This window comes from Lissotriton helveticus, chromosome 2_1, assembly GCF_964261635.1.
Source record: "Lissotriton helveticus chromosome 2_1, aLisHel1.1, whole genome shotgun sequence".
NCBI classification, from domain to species: domain Eukaryota; kingdom Metazoa; phylum Chordata; class Amphibia; order Caudata; family Salamandridae; genus Lissotriton; species Lissotriton helveticus.
This window is the reverse complement of record NC_136059.1, coordinates 1,997,734,313-1,997,754,971: the sequence shown is the minus strand read 5'-3', so window position 1 is coordinate 1,997,754,971 and position 20,659 is coordinate 1,997,734,313. Positions and strand designations below refer to the sequence as shown.

General features: G+C 45.1%; 1 protein-coding gene across 4 annotated transcripts in view; it reads left to right on the top strand.

The window, feature by feature from the left end:
* Positions 1–20,659, top strand: part of LOC144819003 (lecithin retinol acyltransferase-like) — a 1,051,137-nt gene that overhangs the window by 987,531 nt on the left and 42,947 nt on the right. The window contains exon 1 of one of the 4 annotated variants that reach the window (XM_078676966.1): positions 2,980–3,507. The exons of the other annotated variants lie outside the window; for them this stretch is intronic. Within the exon in view, the coding sequence (XP_078533092.1) occupies positions 2,980–3,507 (528 nt within the window). Of the gene's footprint in view, positions 1–2,979; positions 3,508–20,659 lie in introns of those variants that run through there. 4 annotated transcript variants of the gene reach the window in all.

Below are 20,659 nucleotides of genomic sequence, written 5' to 3'. Positions count from 1 at the left end.
TCGGCAGGGGGGCCGACCTGCCTGGGCTTAGGCGACCGTGCGTGACGGAGCCAACAAAGCCGGAGCCGACTAAGCTCTAGTGACCGGGCCCACAGTGGAAGCAGTACCCGGTCACACTGTGTACAGGAAGGATGCCCCAGTAGCATGCGCCCTGGACCTTGCACGTCTTGAGGACTAGCCTACCGCAGCCCGCCACCGCTCCGGCAAAAGACATTTTGAAAATGACCAAAACATGACGGCAAAAAAAAAAAACATCCGCCAACCGCCGCAATGACGTTCTAAAAGGGGCGGGATGAGTAAAAATCGCCGGAACGCCCATGAATATGCTAGACAGATCTCTCTTCCAATGGCTAGCCTCCATTTATGGAGCTAGCCAATGGAAGAGCAGGCGGGACAAAGCCCCCGTACTGTTCTAACATAAGATTTCGCCTGCGCGAACGCTGCTGCGCAGCGAACGCCAGGCGAAACCTAAAAAGGGGCACAGACCGCGTAGAGGCAGCGGGGGAAGACAGACAACAGCATTCACAGACACAACAATGAAAATACAGGCAATACAATAAAAGCAATAAAACGTTGAAAGGCACATGTGTATAGGTTACTGTTACTTGGCAGGCAGGTAAAAATAGATGCAGCCAGGATCAGCAGTAGGATTTTCGTGCTGCTGTCTGATTGCTCACTTTCCACAAGCCCTTGGGTACCATTAAATAATACACTGCTGTATGCATACATGTCCATGCCAATAGACCCAATTCAGGCTGTCTTCCTCTTGAAATTGCCTCTGCTTCAAAAGGCGTTTTTAAAAAGAAATTTAAATTTTACAAATTGCTTGGGGGTCCCCGGCTTCCAGCAGTAATTTAGTGGGGGTCCTCAGGAGTCAAAAGTTTGGGAACCACTGATCTAAACTGTTTAAAGGAAATTTTCAGAATGAATGTCATTTACCAATTCATGAAATCTAATTCATAGAATATCTTTTTGTTTGAAATTGGCTCTTGCAGGATTATTTCTAACGGTCTAAATACAATGGATGCAGGTCGTACTTTCAGAAACAGTTATGTCAGAGGTATTTATTTCACTGCTTTACTTCAGGGGACATATTTTCAGATGCATATAATTTACAGTATCAAACAATGACTCTGGATGCTTTTAGGTCGCTGACCCCTCACGACCTCTAAACACCATTCTTCCCTGATTCCACACACCCCCTAAAGACCATCATAACTCCTAATAAATTCTTCTCTCTTTATCTGGTTTGTGGGAGTGCAGTGCCAAACTCAGTTTGGGATTTGTGACTACACACTGATATGGATATTCCCTTGCAGTTTGCATTGTTATTTGAGCCAACTGGTACTGAAGCATTGTGCTGCTTGAATAACTAGTTGCAAAACTAGTTACTGTGCTCTTCTGATGAACTCCAAGCTGTGTGAAATAACAATTAGAGGTAGCATTGAGGTCAGATGTGAGGGAGTGTGATTCATCGGAGAGCACGTGAGTCACTTCTGATAACAGATGCAATGCTCGATGTGGGTTCATCTATTCTTATTGTAGATACATAGGGTCAGAGTTATCAAGGCTTTCCGTGGTGCATGGACACAAAAGAGGAAGCCCAGCAAACCAGTGCAAAGTCTGGAGCTTTGGGTTACTTTGCGCTAATTTGCGTCAAAGGGGCTTCCAATGGGTGACAGAGGTTATCCAATGCAATCACCTTCGGATTTTGACGCTAAACCCTCTGTACTAAAGAATATAGAAAGGGGATTGCACCAAAAATGTAGGCCTCTCCAAGGCAAGCAACCCGTTTGAATAAAAGGTGTAAAGTTTACTTTTCTCAAAGCTTTTCTAATTTTGCAGTACACACACGCATAGTATTGTGTACTATATAGCAGCTTTCCAATGCAGAACCTGTGACAGACATCACGCACACAGCCTGGCTCAAAGCAGCCTAACGTGCGACAGGGCAAGGAATGACAGCAACCGCACCGAATCTTTGCAGATATAAGATATGACGCCATCCTCTCTCCACATGTCATGCAAAGCAGCGCGCGCCTGTGATGTGTCCTTTCTAAGTAAACATGGCCTAAGATGTCAGGCAAAGGAATCATGGGGACCTGCCACCTCCTATCTCTGCTGCAATTTATGGATTACTGTAGCTCCCCACCCTCGAGGCCCACACTCCACCGTGCCTTGGCAGTCTCTCTCTGCCATGCAGTCTCATTCTCCGGGTGAGACGGCGATGCGCACTCTTCCTGCCGTCATAGATTGTGAAGCCAGGAAGGGCGGAAGAACAGTAGGAATTGTGGGCGCTGTTTGTGCGAAACATCCCTGAAACCATTCGAATTGCTGCCGCGTTCTGCTGTATATGCGGTGCTCAGTAAAGATCTAATTAGATTGGAACTATTTACGATCGTTTTTTCCGTGCATAGTGGGGCTTGTTGTTCCGAGCTCTTTGAGAGCAGCTTCTCTACCAAGTTAGACTAGATACTAGATAAAGGATTTAAAATCCTTTTCTCAGGGGAAAAGAGTGTGCACAGCGAGCAGGAGCGAGAAAGGCGGATCACCCACCGGCCCGGGTCCGGTTTCGATCCTTAAGAAATTACACTTTCTGGAGCCTGTCCACGGGTCCCGGAGCTTTCAAAGGTGACGCGGCCAAGAGGACACCAAATGACGACATGTTACCGCAGTTCCTCGGGCAGGGCTTTCACGCCAGACTGTTAAGAAAGTCGTGGCTTCTGCGGCATGCGCTTTTATTCAGAATGTTCTGTTTCAATGAGCTACAAGTTTCTTTCTGTCGGCCACCCACATTCTTTCCAGCCAATCACACAGCCAGCATCTCTCAATGAAGGGTCTGCGTTGGGTTTGGCGGAGGTGGAGATGGGGGGATTAAGTGGGAGGGCGAGATTCCAAATTGCCAAAGGCATCAAAGTGGCAGAAACTCCCAGAAAGAAGGAGCTACAACAGGAAAGTGCAGCCTGCAGCGAGGGAAGGATGAAATCCTCGGTGCTGGAAGTGCTGGCTTTCATTATCGAGAAAGTGCTGCTGATTTCCCACTTCAAGCTGTTGCCCTCAGATGAGGTATTTAATGCCAGTCACTACAATGTGTCCGTATACAAAAGAGGGGACCTGCTGGAGGTGCCCCGCACCCTCTTCGTCCACTTTGGCATCTACCTGGGGGAGGACCGGGTGGCCCACCTGATGCCGGATATCCTGCCCCTGCTGTCCGAAGACCCGTCCCTGCTGCAGAAGGTGGTGACCAACAAGCGGCTGGTGCTGGGGGTCCTGGCCAAGGCGGCCAGCGTGCGGGTGGACTCGGTGCACGACTTCGCCTACGGGAGCCGCATCCTGGTCAACCACCTGGACCGGAGGTTCCCACGGGGGGCGCTGCCCGCGGAGGAGGTGGCGCGGCGAGCCGAGCAGCTGGTGGGGGCCGTGGAGTACAGCCTGCTGTGGAACAACTGCGAACACTTTGTGACCCGCTGCAGGTACGGCAGCCCGGCCAGCCTCCAGACCGACAAGGTAATGCTATGTGTGACAGGCGGGCAACTAGAACCAAATTTCGGGGGGCTGAAAAAGATTTGGGGGGGGGGGGGCTAATATTCTTCCAGCCGTAACCAGAGCGGCTGTATAAAGTGATGAAAACACAACAAAAGCCTCATTTAGAAGTACACGGTCTTTTAAAGACCTGTGAAGTACTTGGGTGCGTGCGGCTGCAATTAGACGTCCCCAGCCTGCGAAGCTGTCTCAGCCCGGGCTGACACAAACGACGGGTGGGGGGGAGGCTGAAGCCCGGTGAGCCCAATGTGTGTTGCGCGCCTGATGTATGACCCGCTTTCAGCATATTTGTAGGGAGCTGTGTTACGAGAAAATAGTTGCATTGAAGCTCACTAAAATAATGGCATTTGCCCAAAATCACACGTCGTGGGAAAGCTGGGATTAAACCGCAGGGTTTCTAGTAAAAAAAAAATGCCAGCACTTTTCCTTTTAGATCGCACATATTCGAATGCTGTCGAAGTTGAGCAGGGCGTTCAGTCTCCCGAGTCCATCAATCACATGGGTATTAAAGAGCCGGGTAGCTGTAATACCCAATAATTTACAGGGAGTCATAACGGAAAAATTAGTTGCCAACTGTTATGTACAAAGTCGACTTATATTGATATGCTAGACTGAGTTCCAGAATGTATAATGAGTTTTCATTATACGTGTCTTAATGTGTGTGTTCTCTCTAGAGCTCTGGGGTTGTGTTAGTCTCACATGGCGCTATCAAATTTCGTATACACAAAATAAAACAGTGAGACTATGGATGAATGGGTAGCATCCGAAAAAGACTTCGTCTAGTTAGACGGTAGTAGCTACGTCATCTTGAGAAACAAGTCATAACATTGCCACAACGTTCATGCATAGACATTTTTTTTGTCTTTTATTGAAAGTAGGCTCATTGTTGGGAGGTTCTCTTGTGTGTGTGGAGGAGCAACTCCTTGGTGGCGCCCAGGTGGCGCCCGGTGGTGGCGCAGCGCCATGCCCTTGATAAATAACGTTTAATAGGTGGTTGTTTCCTGTGGCACTAACAGTCCGTGAACTTTAGCTGCCTTTGATGAACTTTTATGGGCCAATTAATAGTGGCGGCTACTCGGGTGCACAATGGGGGAGAGGTCCTTCCGAATAGCACGCGCACGCTAAAGATACCGGAGACCTCACCTCCAGGGCCCACCCCAATAAAGCAATAAATGTGCCAGGTCATCTACCAGGCCTGAGGAGGAGCTGCATTTAATTTTTTTTTAAAAAGAGAACGGGCTTAACCGTTCCTCGGCCCCCACACATTTTACGTACACCCTCACTCTCCCTTAATTAGACATAAGACACCATATTGTTTTGCAAAGAAACGATGATACATCTTTTTCCGCGCCCCGTAAAACGCGCGATTACACTTTTTTTCACCTTTCTTAGTCACACAGCTGCACAAATGTTGCCATATATTTTTTCAGTTTGCTAAAGGTTTTCCTTCTATTAAACTAGCAAAGATATCTGTGTCCTGGTGTTAGACGGTTTTAAGACTAGCCGCCTGGATTTAAAACTGTGTTAAGACTGTATTTTCTGGAGACTGTCTTAATCCAGGCAAAAAAAACATAACAAATGAGGCTCATGTTTCCTGGATCAAGCGCGTCTTAAAACTTCTTCAAGCCAACGGGAAAACGTTCTAAATTGTGTCAGAGTAAACTCGCTTGGGGCGGTTGCATTTTGTAGGTTTTCATGCGCAGGTTCGGGATGATTTTTTTATGAAAACAAAAAAGACGAGTTTTGCGAAATAATTGGGTTAATGTCACTCCTTCCTTTGCGTACTGGGCATATAACTTCGAATAGACATGTTAAATTGGGCCACTTTAATTGGAATGAACCATCTCAAAAGAATAAAAGGATGCGTGCACCCGGCCAGACTCGAAGCAGACACATCAGTGTGCCAGGGACACAGGAACCCACTGGGTATCTTGCTGGCATTGATAGCAACCAAAGCCACGAACAAGCATCCGAGAAGAGAATCAACCCGCTTGTCCCTGCTGACACAAGGAGACATGGCGAGTATGTATGTTTTTAATGAAACCTTTTCATAGCACGGTCCGCACCGTAACTTTACAATAACCCGGTAGGTGGATCACCTGCTGCCAATTTGCCAATATCGCAAACCAAGCTGCACCTTCTAACATTTAGCAAGGGACTTTAAATATTCCCACCACCCGCGATATGAGACTGCTCTCACATCAGGAGTTTAAGAAACAAAGATTTCTGGGGAACAGGGACAGCCGTGCGGACTTTCCAATTTGCTGGATGTGCAATTTTCGCACTGACTGGATGCAGAAGGGGTCTGCTATTTGCGATGTGACATATATATTAATGGGTCACACTACAAATTATCCACTCACAATGGATGGCTAAATAATCTGCCTAATGAATATCAATAAATCGGGGCACGATTTGTGATTCTCCGTGGTTGGCTGTGAATGAGGGACGAGGACAGCAGACACATCTCTGAATTTGCATTTTCAAATGGGAAATATGCGGAGGGAGTGCTGAAGATTGTGATGGGGTTGCACGGTGTGGTCAGATCAATGCATTACAAGTCTGATCTCTTTACTAATAATGTAAATTTGAGAGCTTAAGTATAAATAGCAGGTACTAGGACAACTGGAACTTTATGAGTGGCTGCCTCTTGTTTCATGGGAGGATTAGAGGGTGTCCTCCGAAGATTTCATCTCACTAGCACTAAAATAACACACTCAAGTATTTTCAGGTCTACATCATATGAGAGGAAACGACCCTGTATTGAAATCATTCTTTAAAAGTTTCCTTGGCATTAACATCAATGTTTTAAGGCTCACACATTCAAGTTCCTTAGTAGGGAACTTTTACCAACTATACTCAACCCCTCCAAAAGAGTTCGTACAAGGCTGCCAGATTTTGGTCAAATTATCTCCCTGAAGAGGACCCAGCTTTTAAAGAAACCATACCCAATTCGATTGGGCATGGTGACTCGATAAAAAAATCAACACTTATTTTATAGGTATTTCGTTCACAGTTGCTTATGAGGACCGGATTATGTTTATTGTATCACTTTCCTTTGTGTAGAAGAAAGCTCAAACAATTATACCAGAAGACTAGGGTGGGATCCTGCATGCCAACATTTCCCTGAATACGGATGCTGGACACAGTTAAATCCCATCTAGCCTGCGTGCTGCAGCACTGACTGCACTTTGCTTATCAAGTGAGAATTCTGTTGTGAGGGGTCCTTGATGTTGTCGAACTGGTGCCAGGCAAGGGGGATGGACCATTGCTTTGAAGAGGAGCCAGGTATACCCTCTTTCTTATTGTCTGTGGTGATGGAGCCTGTGTAAAACAAATTCAGAGTCACGTTTTGTACCTTACTGTGTGCTTGACTGAGGGGAAGTTTTACTTTTTTTTCCCTGCGTGCACTAGGAAGGAAAGGGTTCGTGTTAGCTTGCCCAGATGTGTGATGTTGCCAGTTGTAAAAAATAAACAGCTTCTGGAAATGCAAGTAAAGTTCAGAGTAACCTTTTAGACAAAGGGTGAAGCTTTATAGCAAAGCTAAATCCTGGCCTCTCTAGCTAAGAGGTGGGGATGTTTGTCTTTTGTTCCCCCATAAACAGGAGACTGAATTAGAAAGTCGCCTTTTGAAGGTCAAAGAAGGAGGTGTCTTTGAACGCATTTCATCAGTGGCCACTTTAAACATATGCAGAATTAAACATATGCAGCATTTCAGTTAAAATCTTGTAGTAAAACTAGCAAATATGCTTCTTGCCAGGAAAAATCAAGCTAAAATATTTCGCATTCCATTGAAATAATGAATGATGGCATGGAGGACAAGCTCAAGACTGTTGCTTGAATATTGATTTACCTTGAAAAAATAAAAGACAAGAGGTGTTTGGTAAAACAGGAACACTTGGTTTAATGAAACCTTTCAGCCGGGAGCAGAGTTACAGAAGTAAGTCTTAGGACTGTCTCAAAGTACAATGAATCTGAACAGGGTTTTATACATTTCTTTGGGTATCATGAAGTACTTCAGTTGATCATTTTTTGGTGAAAAAATTCAGGCCTTGTCTGTGGAGTTATAAATAAGGCCCCCTGAAAACAAATGCATGTGGGCCTTAACCATGCAAGTACACAAAGGGGGCCAGTGGGTAGCGTGTCCAGATTTCCAGCATATGGGGCACATGATCACTCTGTGTGCTATGTCTTGATTGGCTGAGTGTTATTAACTTAATACGACGTCTGACTTTATAGTGTTTTGGGAATGTGCACACTCCTCTGGCCAAGTGTGCTTCATTGGGGCCAATCTCCCTGGACCATTGTGGTATTGCTGCACTTATCTGCAGGATTGGCCTGAGTTTCCTGTTCACAGAGCGTGCCTGACCATGTATTTTTGAGTCAGGGTTGATGGAGAGTTAATGATGGGCGAATTTGATAATAGTGAAGCGATTTCGTTCTTATGTGCGAATGTATCATTATAAACATTGGCATCGATTTTATCAATATTAATATTCCCCTTTCTGGTTGTATTTTCAACTTCATTATCTAACCCATACTTCATGACAGTCACATTATTGGGGGCCTGTTGTTCTTAAGTTTTGACTATTACTACTTCCCTAGTTCCTTGTATTCTACCCAATTTGAGGAGTGCGTTTTTACAGTAGGAAACCCCCAATTGCAGGAACCACACAGAAACAATGGAAATATGAAAACTGTCAACAATGACATGCACAGACCGGTCAGCCACTGGGAAGACAGGAGAATCTGTTCATATACCACTCCTACTCAGGGACACCTCCCTCCTCACACATGTCTCTTTGTAAACGGTGCAATGCTTGGATGGCAAGAGTCAGAGTCTCGTTGTCCATGTCATTGCCTGGGATAAACGTGCAGCAGGACCCACTGATCTTGACACACTCCTCCCTCCATTGCGGTCATTAAGTCCAACTCATATTCATGTTGCATCACTATGAGGCGAATGGCTCTCAGTTCTTCCTTGATTGCATTAAGGCCGAGCTCAGTGCTGTTCATCACCTTGAGCATTTCCCTTCTGGTTATCTGCAACCAGCGGGCATTTGCTTTTGTCTGCATGGTGAAGAAGGGCATCGACCCTCCTACATTTACTTGTGTGTCTGAATTCTTCTGGAATGTCCTTGTACTGAGGCCAGCCAAAATAATCAGCATTTCTTTTTTCTTGAGCCTGATGCAACAGAATATTCTACTTCTTTAGCGGATGTTGGTGCAACTTTGACAGATTTTCTCCGGGAATGACCAGGGTCGGGGCGTGTATGGTGATGAGGGAGCAGAGGCCACATCATCCGGGGATGAGCTGAGTGTAGGCAAAATCGCCGCATTGCCAGTACATATCCCTCAGCGTGGAGGTGCCCCCTTGCATGTCTGGAATGTGCAGTATTTTCCCACAGCTTTCATTTGTTCCCAGTGGAATGGTTCCTTTACCTCTGAAACACAAGGAATACAGTGAGAGTTTCCGTACAATCATGGGTTCCCCCTTCCCTTCTAACCACATACATCTATTTACCTCAGTATCCTAGATTACTTTACATGTTGTATCTATGCTGTTGTTTAATCCTTCCCTACGAGACTCATTTCCCTTCGTATCATCGAGAGGGATGTCCCTACACTAGAACTCCATGTCTGGGGTCCATTTGTTATGAAAGAAGACAACCCCAGATATGCTAAGGGCCACCCTGGGACCACAGATGGAGGTGGGAGCAGACATGTTCGTACATTTGTATGGTGATTTTGCGACCTTCAAGAATCTCTTCTCTAGAAAGTCTTGGGACCAAACATTATCCTCCATAATGGTGCCCCTCCTGGGCAACCTATCTAGCATAGTTTGAATGTTGCTAGACTTAGTGAAAAGGTACTATGCTATAGGATTGGTCTCATATTAGGTCAGATTCACTACTACTCTATAGGGTTCTACTCTGTTGGGCCAAATCCTACATTGGTATAGGTGGAGAAGGCATTTTTCTTTTTCGGGGGCTACCTCTTGGGACAAGTAAAGCCTGTCTGTGCCTTCTGTATGTGTTATCATTGAACAAACGTAACATAACCTGGATGATATCTTGGAGCCCATGGTGGTCATGTGCTGATACCATGTGTTTGTAAGAGGGCACTATGTAGTGCATGTGGAATGCTAGTGTTGGGTTTTGGTATAATTCTAGGTGATGTGGGAGAGGTCCCTATGGAAGTGCTGTGATAGCTTCAGGGTGTACTCCATTTGATTAGGTAGTTCTTTGGTTGATGAATGGATGCCACAACACCCATAGTAAACAGAGGGTACATAGAAGTGCAGCAATACATAACTTATTGAACATTGCAAGTCTTGGGATGAATCCAAGGGAGATGTCTGTAGTCCTCTGTAGCCCTCTGGTGATTGAGGGTTATTGAAACAAAAAGTTCAAGATACAGTTCGTAGTTCTTAATTTGCACTCTGTAGATCTTGTCGGGGTGTTGATGTGGCCGCTAGACAAGGGTGCACTTGGATATTCTTCTTTTTTGACTGGCTTTGGGCTTATTTTATCAGCCTTTTGGGTGCTTCCCTAGACCTACCATGATCTGTTATCTCAATTGTCGTGAACTGGAGAGGGTCGGAGAGCTGTTCCAAGACCCCCATGTGCCTCTGATATTGCGGTGTCTGAAATTGGGCTTAAGGCCCTCCATATGGTGTATTTAAGGTCTTGTGTGTTGGCTGTTTGTAAGGCCTGACAAGGGGGTGTGCACATTCTTGTGTTCTAATCTCACACAGAGTTTTGATGGGCCCTTGCGGACTCCCTTTTCCCTGGCACTTACTCTCCCTTGGACCACGTCTTTCCCAGGGTATTTGGACCTGCGGTTCCCAGCTGTGGCCAGGGACTCCTAACCGGCGACACACTTCTTTAGTTATTCTCGAGGTGCATGACCCAGCGAACTGACTTTGCATGCTTGAAAGATCTGAAAGAAAGGACAGATAGACATTGCTGCATGGAGAATCCAGAGTTTACGTTAAAGAATTTGTCGAAATTTGTATAGTTCAGCTCAGTTCAGTTCAACTTAATTTGGATACAATAGTACCCATAAAAGCACAAAACATAAATACATCACAAACAGTTCATACAAGTATTAAAATTCATATTCAAATATCTAAAGTGCAGAGTGCAAAGAACAGCCATCATTTTTACGTAAAATGGTTAAAACAATTCTCAAATTGTATCATAAGTGATCAGGGATCCATAATAGACCTACGTCCTCTGATCGCAATTTTAAGGAAAGTGCTGGTGCGGAAAATCAGTTCAACATCATCTAAAGCTAATATACACTGATATGCTACATCCAGGGTAATTGGTCTTCTCTTTTTAAAATATGCATGAAGAAACTGCTTAGAGTATTTAAAATAATATTTACAAAAGAATATAAAGTGCATAATAGATTGTTCACTCCTCTCATCACAGGGGCACAGATTTTGGTTAAAATTTGGGCTATAGCCCAATGGAAAACAAAGTGCAAACCTGTTTGTGCCTGCCCTTAATCTGAACAATAGGCTCCTTTCCCAACGGCTCATGGCTAAGGTCAAATACACATGAAGCGGATGGCAATGCTGTTCGATGACCATATAGTTGCGCACAATTGTTTTCCCTGACTCCACAACATCCCGCTCACTGTTATAAAAAGAATATAAAGCGTCCCGCAGTTCCTTTTTTGAAGCTGATTCTGCTAAGATGGGGTCTAGGAAGAGATTCTCTCTTCTAACACTGTGCAAACTTTGAAGCACACCTCTTAGCCATGGAATTTCCAATCCTTTGTCACAATGTAAACAATCAATAATAATCTGCCGTGTCAGGGATGCCGCTTCGTTCTTCCACACTGATGTCCAAAAAAGTGCAGGCCGGGCACGAATAAAATCAGTTATAAAATTAATGTTGAGCTCCTTATGACATATATATATTGAGGGGTTGAGATTGGAGTGCTCAGCAATTTCCTACAAAACCTATTTTCTTCCTGTTGGATACCTAAAGGTTTAACTGTTCCCCAAATCCCGGCTCCATAAGTAGCCACCGGGGTGCACTGAAGTTTATACATTTTCTGAACTGCTAGGACAGCTCCAGTAGTTTTAGGATGGGGCAGGCTCAGGATCGAATTGATGGCCTTTGAGAACTTGCTCCCGGAGTGAGCTAAATGCTCACTCCAGGAGCCGTTCGCAGCAAAGGCCAATCCCAAATTAACAAATGATCTTACAGAAGTAAATTTTTGGCTATCTATTGTGATAGAGCCAATCTCAAGCTTCCCTGGCCCACTGCACATTAAAAAAGATTTCTTAAAGTTTACCCGCAGATCCAACTCTTTAATATAATTATTAAAATTTTGGACCAGGAGAAGCAAAGAGTTTTGGGTGCTGCCTATAAGGACCGCATCGTCTGCGTAAAGAAGCACAGGGATGGGCTTCTCATTTATGTATGGGACGTCTTGAGTGGCCGTTTTCAAGGAGCTATTCAGACCGTTGATATATATGATAAACAGTAGAGGGGCCAGGACGCAGCCTTGTCTAACACCCCTGCCTACATCAATAGTCCCCGAAACCTCACCTCCCATGCCGAGCCTTACTTGAGCCTGGAGGTCTTTAAGTAAATACGCTAACATTTTCACTAATGGCTCATCCAACCCTCCTGCCAGGAGGATTGTCCACAGCTTTGCCCTATTCACTAGCTCAAAAGCTGTGGACAGATCCATAAAAGCCATATAAATAGGTGACCTCCATGCGATGGTATATTTCCAAACAATTAAATGTAGGTTGACACATTGTTCGATTGTTCCAACCTTACCCCTAAAGCCCAACTGGCAAGGATCTAAGATGGCATTCGCTTCTGTCCAAGCCCAAATTTTATTGTACAGGACTCTTCCTAAGATTTTGAGGATGTTGTCTATTAGGGAAATAGGTCTATAATTACATGGCAATGATCTGTCTTCCTTCTTAAAAATCGGCACTATTATACTCCTGGTTCATGTATCAGGTAATTTTGCCGCATTCAAAAGCAAAGGGGCCCAGAAATTCGGTTTCCACTTGATTAAATCAATAGGGAGCCAGTCTGGCCCCGGTGCTTTATTACCTAAACTCTGATTGATGGCTTCTACAACTTCTAAAATACTTATTTCTATAGGTACAGGGCTACCAGAAGCAAGGGTTGCCTCACTTGAAAACGGTGTGGCATAAAATTTTGAAAATTGTTCAACCCCTGCATCACTAGAAATTTTGCAGCTAATCGGGGTGGAAGTCTGGCCCATGGATCGAAGGTCCCTTACTGCTGCCCAGAATATATTACCATTTTTTTGGTTGGCAGCCTCGGAGACTTTTTGCCAGCGTTCACTCAAGAGCTCCTTCTTCCTGTCTCCAATCACCTCATTATACTTCTTTCTGGCCAGTTAAACTTCTATTATACACGTTGGAGTAGCTGAGAGTGCCCTGCGTAAGTTCCTGTTTGCCTGCGTGCATTCGTGATTAAACCATCTGGGGGTGCTTGCCATTTGAGAAGTGGGTCTGGAGAGAAGGGTTTTAATCGTTTGACACAGTTTACCAAAATCCTGAATTATCATTACAAGCAAACTTTGCAGTGAGAGACAGGAATCAATCAGGTGCATTTTCTCCTTGGCCAATTTCCTAAATATTTTGGAACTATGAACCACCTTCCAGTGTAATCTTAAGTTGTCAGTTGACAGGGTTAGATTTGTGGCACCACATTCTGTCTGGAAAATAGGCCTAGGGGCGGTTTTCATCAATATTTTAATAGGATTGTGGTCTCCGAAGTCTGAGGGAATAACTTCGGCTGATACTAACTGTTTTTCTATCAAAGGACATATGAAAATAAAATCTATTATGGAGCTACAGCCCCTACCCCTGAAAGTTGGATGGTTAATCAAGGTTAACCCTGCTACCAAATCCATGACATTGGCCAGATTATAAGATCTTATGAACTGGCCAAGTTCTGCACCTCTGCGTGTGGATTTACCATAATAGACCAGCCCTCTTTCAGATTGTGTGCCGGGAATTTTGGCATTAAAATCACCCCCCAGAAGAATACCTAAGGGATCCCCATTATTAGACTGGGTATCTAGGTTTGAAATAAAATCAAAGAGCTTAAAAAAACTCTTGTTTGGAACTGAATGAACGTCATTATTATAAACGTTTACCAGGTAAAAATGGATCCGTCTTTTATAGATCACTACCTGGAAATCTGAACTACGGGATGAGATTGCCTCAAAACTTCCTCCGGCGGCCACATTAATCCCTATGAACAATCCTCCTGATGGTCTCCCCATCCTATGTGTTTGGGCTGTCACGCTAAAACAATGGAACCCCTTGATGTATAACTCTTCTGTGGCCCGGGTTTCCTGGAACATGACGATGTCATGCTCCCTAATCATGTTTAGCCAGTCTTGATTATCAAGTCTGGAACGTAAGCCTGCCACGTTCCAGCTTATGATACTCAAGGTCGCTTCATTGCCACTTCTAGATGTAATTTTCCTCTCTAGGGTGCAACTAGATCTAGATGGTAAATTTAGTATTGGCCTATCAGAGGCTTTTGTATTAGAAACCATGACTGATGGTCAATCCTGTGTGTCCAAACTAGAGAGTGCGTGATATCTATTCAGCTGAGGCACAACTGTTTCAATGCTCCTATTTAGGATTGTGGGTGGCTTATAAAAATAGCCCAGAGGGAGTGCACTAATGTTAGTTGAAGGGGCAAATGATTGTTCTCTGATGGATAATAAACGTCAAACCAGTTGGGGTCTGCTAAAGTTTAAAACAATACAATCCCCATCTATGCACTTATTTGATGGTCCGACCCACCCCACTCTCCTGACCATGACTATTTCCTCCATCATGCGCGGGTCAAAATTCTTATGTTTGTGGAGCCAATCTACCAATTTATTTCGAAGATCGGACCAAGTCTCTCTTTGGCCCACACCAAGTGTGGGAACACCAGTTAGGAAGAGCACATAAGGGGCAGAAGCTGGTGTGAGATTTAAGATGTCTGAATTGAGATTTGTACCAAAGTTACTCGCACCTACCTTCGTATCATTAGTGCGAGTAGCTAATACTGGACCCTGCTTAGACGACCTATCTTGGTTTGTGCCCACCTTCTGCTTACATATACCATCCAATCCTGATGTCGTCCTACTACTTCTATTTATGGGGTCATCAATTGTTAAGGAGGATGCCCCCTTGATCCCACAGGATGCACATGGTACTATTTGGGGGGTTGCCGTATGGTCAACTGCGCTAGAGGGTTGTAATACATCATTACAGTTGATTTGGCCGTTCAACGCTGGGTTAATATCAGTTCCCCCGCCCCCACCCCCATTTGTATTGGCTACCATTAAATTGGGTTTGGGCATTTTCTCCCATAATATATCAAGTTTTTTAACAAAAATCTCCATTGAATTGTCCAGTCTTGACTCGAACCCCTCCATCAAAGTATCCAGAATTGCGATGCCCATGTCTACTGCATTGCATCCATTTTCCGGGGTATCATCAGTCTGTGTAGCAAACGAGTTTGTCATCAGGACCTTAACTGTCGCCCCGCTGCCACTGCTGCCACAGGAGGCTCCTATATTAACATATTTCGATTTCTGTTTGGGTTTGGACTGAGTTAATTTCGCTGTATTTTTCTTTCCCCTAGCTGATGAGGTGGCTGGTGTCCGGCCTCTGGCTGTCTTACTAGAGTTCCCTCGTGTATTGGTAGCAGGAGCACTTAAATTCTGGATAACAGAGGGGGATAAAGGTGGTATGTGTGTATATGCTATGCCTGGACTCAATGGCACAGGGGACAATCTTAGAATGTCGGATGGAGTTGGATCGCCTGGAACCCCAAGTGACAGACGCAGTTGATGCGAGACAGGATGCAGGGATAATCTTCTCCCAGTTGCCTGTATCTTGTGTGTAGGTACTGATTCGGCCCTTATGATAAAGTCATCCAGGGTTCCAACTACCCCTCTCCGCTTACTCATTTTACACAATGATCTATTTCATTCTTAGAGGGTGGTCCTCCCCTCCCGACTGACTCAACACTGTGCAGGGCTTCACAACCTGTCGATTTTGTGCGGTAGAGGTTATGGGGACTTCGCTATCCAAGCGTACAAGAAACCTGGCTCAAGACACTGGAGGACAGTTTTGTTTTTTAACTTAAAGTGGACCCATCCTTTGGCTGGAGACTGCAAGCTTTTTGGGGGTACTGTTGGAACCTCACGCCATGAATACATTTTGGTCCTGGGCTGGGTGCCTGGGAATGGGGACCTTTTGAGTTGGTCATTGGAACCCGCCCCAATTGAACTTGGCTACAGGGACCTGGTTGCCTGCTTTTAAGGACCGGACAGAGAGCCGCCCTGCCCCCCTCTCTTCAGACTACATTCCCCCTAGGGTGTGGTCAACCAGCCCACCCTGGGGGCATCAGCAGCAGAGTGGGTCCCATGCTTCTCCAGGCTCCCTAATTAGAGGACTCTAGCGAGGATACTCAATCGAGAAAACACATCCAGCAACCCTGAATTCCCAAATGCAAGTATAGGCTTGAATTCTTAATGTTATCAAATTTCTCCTTCTTTGACTTTTGCTACAGTGAATTTTGAGGTGCGCATGAAACTGATGCTTCGCACTCTAGGTTTTGATGTACTGCACATTTGGGTTCTGCATTTGTATAAAGACATTGCCTCCCAAAGACAGTTACCCCTCACTGCTGCAGTTGTGGCCCTGATCCCTGTTGGGCTGGGTTTCCTATCTGTTGATGCTGTTGCCATGCATTTGTCCAACTACTTGATCCAAGTTACGGTGGTGCGGTGGCTGAATGACTTCCCTGCGACTGAGTGTAAGGTGCATTCGGGTTCCCCTGGGCTTGGTATTGTGGATGGAGATTCTGCTGGGACTAGCCCAGGCTTTTCTACCTCTGTTTGTGATATGTTTTTAGCCAGCGTTGGTCGGCAGTGTGGCCTATTCTGAGGCAATAGTAACTTTCTCCAGGGCCTTGTTGTTGCCAACCCTCCTGCCCTTTGCCATTATGGTTATGTTGAAATCCTTTGGGGTTTTGTGGTGGAAATTTCCTAGTGGGTAGCTGAGTGGGGGGAATGCATATGACTGCTTGCCCATCTCACACTAAGCTTCCCCCCATGTGGTTGGTGAGGACACTTTCTTGTGGTGGTTTTCTATTTACTTTACATACCATATTTCCTACGATGGCTACACGTTTGGGTACGCTATCTGACAGCGGAAGGAGGGCTTCAGGCATGGGGAATGCACAACATAGTGCAAGGCAGCCTCATCTGTGCCACTTCCCTGCACACGGAAGCCTTATGGTGTTGGAAGAGGCTGAGTTCGGTGGTCCCAGAGGCACATGTGCTCTGGCTGTTAGCACTGTTGCCCCTGTGTACCTTGTCCCTGCTTTCCATATAGTCTCGGGGCACCCAGCAGGCTTGTGTTTGTCGCAGTCCCAACTCCTCCCTCCTTACATACTCTATTGGCTATCAAGGTCCTCGCCTTTTTGGCTGTATTAAGTATGAAGCTGTGTACGCAGTATGCCCACTGACGAGCACATTAAAAAATGTCCATATATTCATAGACCATCTCAGCGAAGGGGGTCTGATTGGTAAGGGTTGTCCTTGCCTGTGTACATGCGATTTGTGGGCCAAATAGATTTCGGGTCACGTCATCTGTGTCTGCTATCAAGCGCCATTATGTTTGGGGACATAGTTCATGCACATCAAAAGGGCCCTAAATAAAAAGTTCTAATCTAACCCTTCAATAATTAGAAACAAAAACAATAACTGTAAATGTCTTGAAGAGATACCCTTCCAGTGGCTGAATTGCTCACAGGGAAATGGTAAAGTATGGTATCAGTCTTGGCTTCCCTGTTTCACCTAATGTTGTGATACCAAGCAAATACTGAATTTCAACAAGCCTCCCTTTTGTCTTATTTTGCAGTCTAAGCCTGGCTTGGTGGGAGGGCTTTGTCCTCTCTCTTTCAAATCTTTCTTGTTGCTTTCCGGGTGTTTCTTAAAAGGCAACAGGTAGGGTAAGGCTGAGAAGAGGCAGAGTAAAGACAGCAATCCACAAAGCCATATCTCTCATCCTCTCTCCCTTTGTCCTGACAGGTGCAAACTGTAGGCAGGTGTAGAGAGGACAGTCTGATGCGGCACGCAGTTCAGGTAATTGCTAGAGGGTTACAGCACAAAGAAAGGACAGAGGCCGGGAGTGATCTCCATGTCATCACCTTTATTCTTTGACCATTAGATTGGTCACAGACACCTGGAAGAAGGTCAGCATGTCGTGTGCAGGGCCAGTATAGGTAGCAAATTTCCGCGCAAATTACCCTGTGAATCATGGAGGTGAGAGGGAACATTATTTTGTCCCCTTGTCCCCTACACCCATGTCTCCAGTGTCCCTACACTCCAAACTCAGGGTGGGGGTACATCCCCCACATCACCCACACTTTGTACACCCATGTGAAACATCCTGTCACTGAGCACTCAGCCAGGCTCCCTCAGAGATATACAAAGGGCTTGGCCGAGGGTGTCCACTCAAAAGGAATGGCTTCTGTGCTACAGGGGTTTGTGTCACGCCCTGCCAGCTGCAGATATTCATGTGTAATTTGCAGAATCACAGCAGAGCAGAATAAGGGCCCAAATATGAATTTGGTGATCTTGGAGCGGGGCTGCTGCCCTGCTTCAAGACCACCAAAGCAGTACTGATACCGCCTGCCAGATAACAACATTTATCGTCTCTGGCAGGCGTTTTTTTTGGCAGTCCCATGGCAGTTCCCATGAAAAAGGCACTGCAATTGGAGCATTAAAAGCAGTTCCTGCACGTCATGACCTGCACTAGTCCATGCCATGCATGAACTGGGGTGCATGTATGCACATGGGGGGCCTGCATAACATGTGCCCCTCGCATGCAGCCCATGGCCCTGAGGCTTTGTTTCTTCTCAACCACAGTTATCTTGGTGGGCTCACTGCCATGAAAACCGTGGGAGAGACTAAACTTGTAATATGCTTGGCGGTGCAGCAGCAGCACCGCCAAGCATAGTGAGGCCTCAAGACCGCTGCAACACCGCCAGGGATCACTGATGGTTGCGGTGATTCCATGGTGGTCCGACCACCCAACTTGTAATAGGGCAGTCAGACTGCCGATGCGGCAGTGCCTGCATGCCACCGTGGCTACGGCGCTCCACCGGACTGCCGTAGTCATAATTAGGCCCTAAGTCCTTCATCCTACCGAGGTCAATAAAACAAGTATCATTGAGCTCTGTGATAATCTTCTATTATTGATGGATTTAAAAATAATAGGGATGTTCACAAAGGTAGTACTACTTTACATATCCACAAATACATTTGTGAACTGGCCTAAAAAATCTACAATGGGAATATTCAATGACTTTTCATATACAATTAGTATGAATAGAAAGGACTGTGCCCTCTTTGAAATTTTACTAATAGGGAGTTAGACATTTTGGGCCACAAAGACATGAGTATGTGAAGTGCTACTTCTCTTGCTCATAAATTGCTTTGTGAATTGGCCCCATTCCAGTTTGAGGCCAATTCAAAATGTAGACATTGCAGCAAGTGGCTAATGCAATATCCCAGAATAACAACGCGCAGAGCCCGATTCACAAAACCTTTGCTGTGTGACTTACTATTGCACCACTCCTGGTTTACTCCTGTAACAAAGTAAGTAGTAAGACAGGAGTATTCCTGGTTTACTTCTATAATTTAAGACTAGGCCAAGAAAACTATAAGTGTAATCCACACCTACTCAAAGCCATATCTTTGTGAAATGGACCCAAGATTCTTAACAACACGAAACAACAATTTAGACCTTTTCTTTGCCAATCCACTTACAATGGGCCAACAATCCACATTCTCCTGGAAGACAAGTGTTACTGCACTCTCTGCACTATTGGTAGCTACAGGGTTCCAAGTCCCTCATTCTATGGGTCTTTCCCCGACTCGTTCCTCTTTATAGCCCTCTCTCATCTCTTTCTTACTTTCTTTCACCTTTCGCCCTCTCTTCCTTCCCGAGTCTTATTTGTCTCCTTCTTCCTTTTCTCTCACCTCACCCACCTCACCCCCCTTAAACTCCCTATTCTCTTTCTTTTCCCATTTTCACTCCTCCAATCCTCCAGTACGATCTCTTTTTTGTGTTCTGCCATTCCCTCCCCAAATATCACCTTAATCTACTTGTTCTACCTCCTTCCTCCATTTCTCTCACATCTCTATATTGTCTTAGCTTCTTTCACTATCTTTGCTCTCCTCTCTCTCGTACTTTCCCTAACATCATTATTTCTGGTCTTTCTCTAGTCTATAACATTTTGCCCATACTTATTTATTTTTCCATATCTGTCATATTTCCTCGCTTTTCTTTCATTTGTTTCCTCTCTTTTCTCCATTTTCCCCTTATCTTGATCTTCTCCTCCCTAACCCTCCATCCGCACCTCTCCACAAAGGTTACACACAGTGGCAGAGTCCATGTTGGCTCTGCGTTTAAGTAATTGAGAACTGGCAACCAGTAATTTTAACCGGAGTTAGTATATGGCAGGCTGGGCCCCCACTCCCTCGTCTGGGTCCAAATGCCACTGCACAGGCTGCACCTCTGATAGCTAGACCCCTGAGTTATCCTGCCTTACACCTTAGTTAAAGGAGGAAGCCACCAATAAGGCAAAGGTATTCCTTGCTTATTCGTGGAATATAGGTGTAAACCAAGAGTACTAGAAAAAAAAAACAGCAAAATGTTAATGGATCGGATCCGTGAAGTACATGAAATGCAAGTTACACTTACGCTTGTGCCTAGTTCACAAGTATGCGTTTATTCACGTTCATTACGACTCACGGGTAAACAATGCAGATGCAAATACACCTGGTATGCATGTACATTTGTAACATGCCTATTTGCATAACCCAGCTTTTATGAAAATACAAAGCAAGTACTCTTCTCACAGCTAAGTTTAGGTGAAATATGACCTTTGTAAAACATTTTAAATAAATTATTATTTCCTTTAGTATAAATAATATGTGCTCCTCATTCCTGCACACCTGAGTGTTTGATGGGTGCTCAGAAACACATAACAAGTTCATGTGAAAAACTGTTAGTACT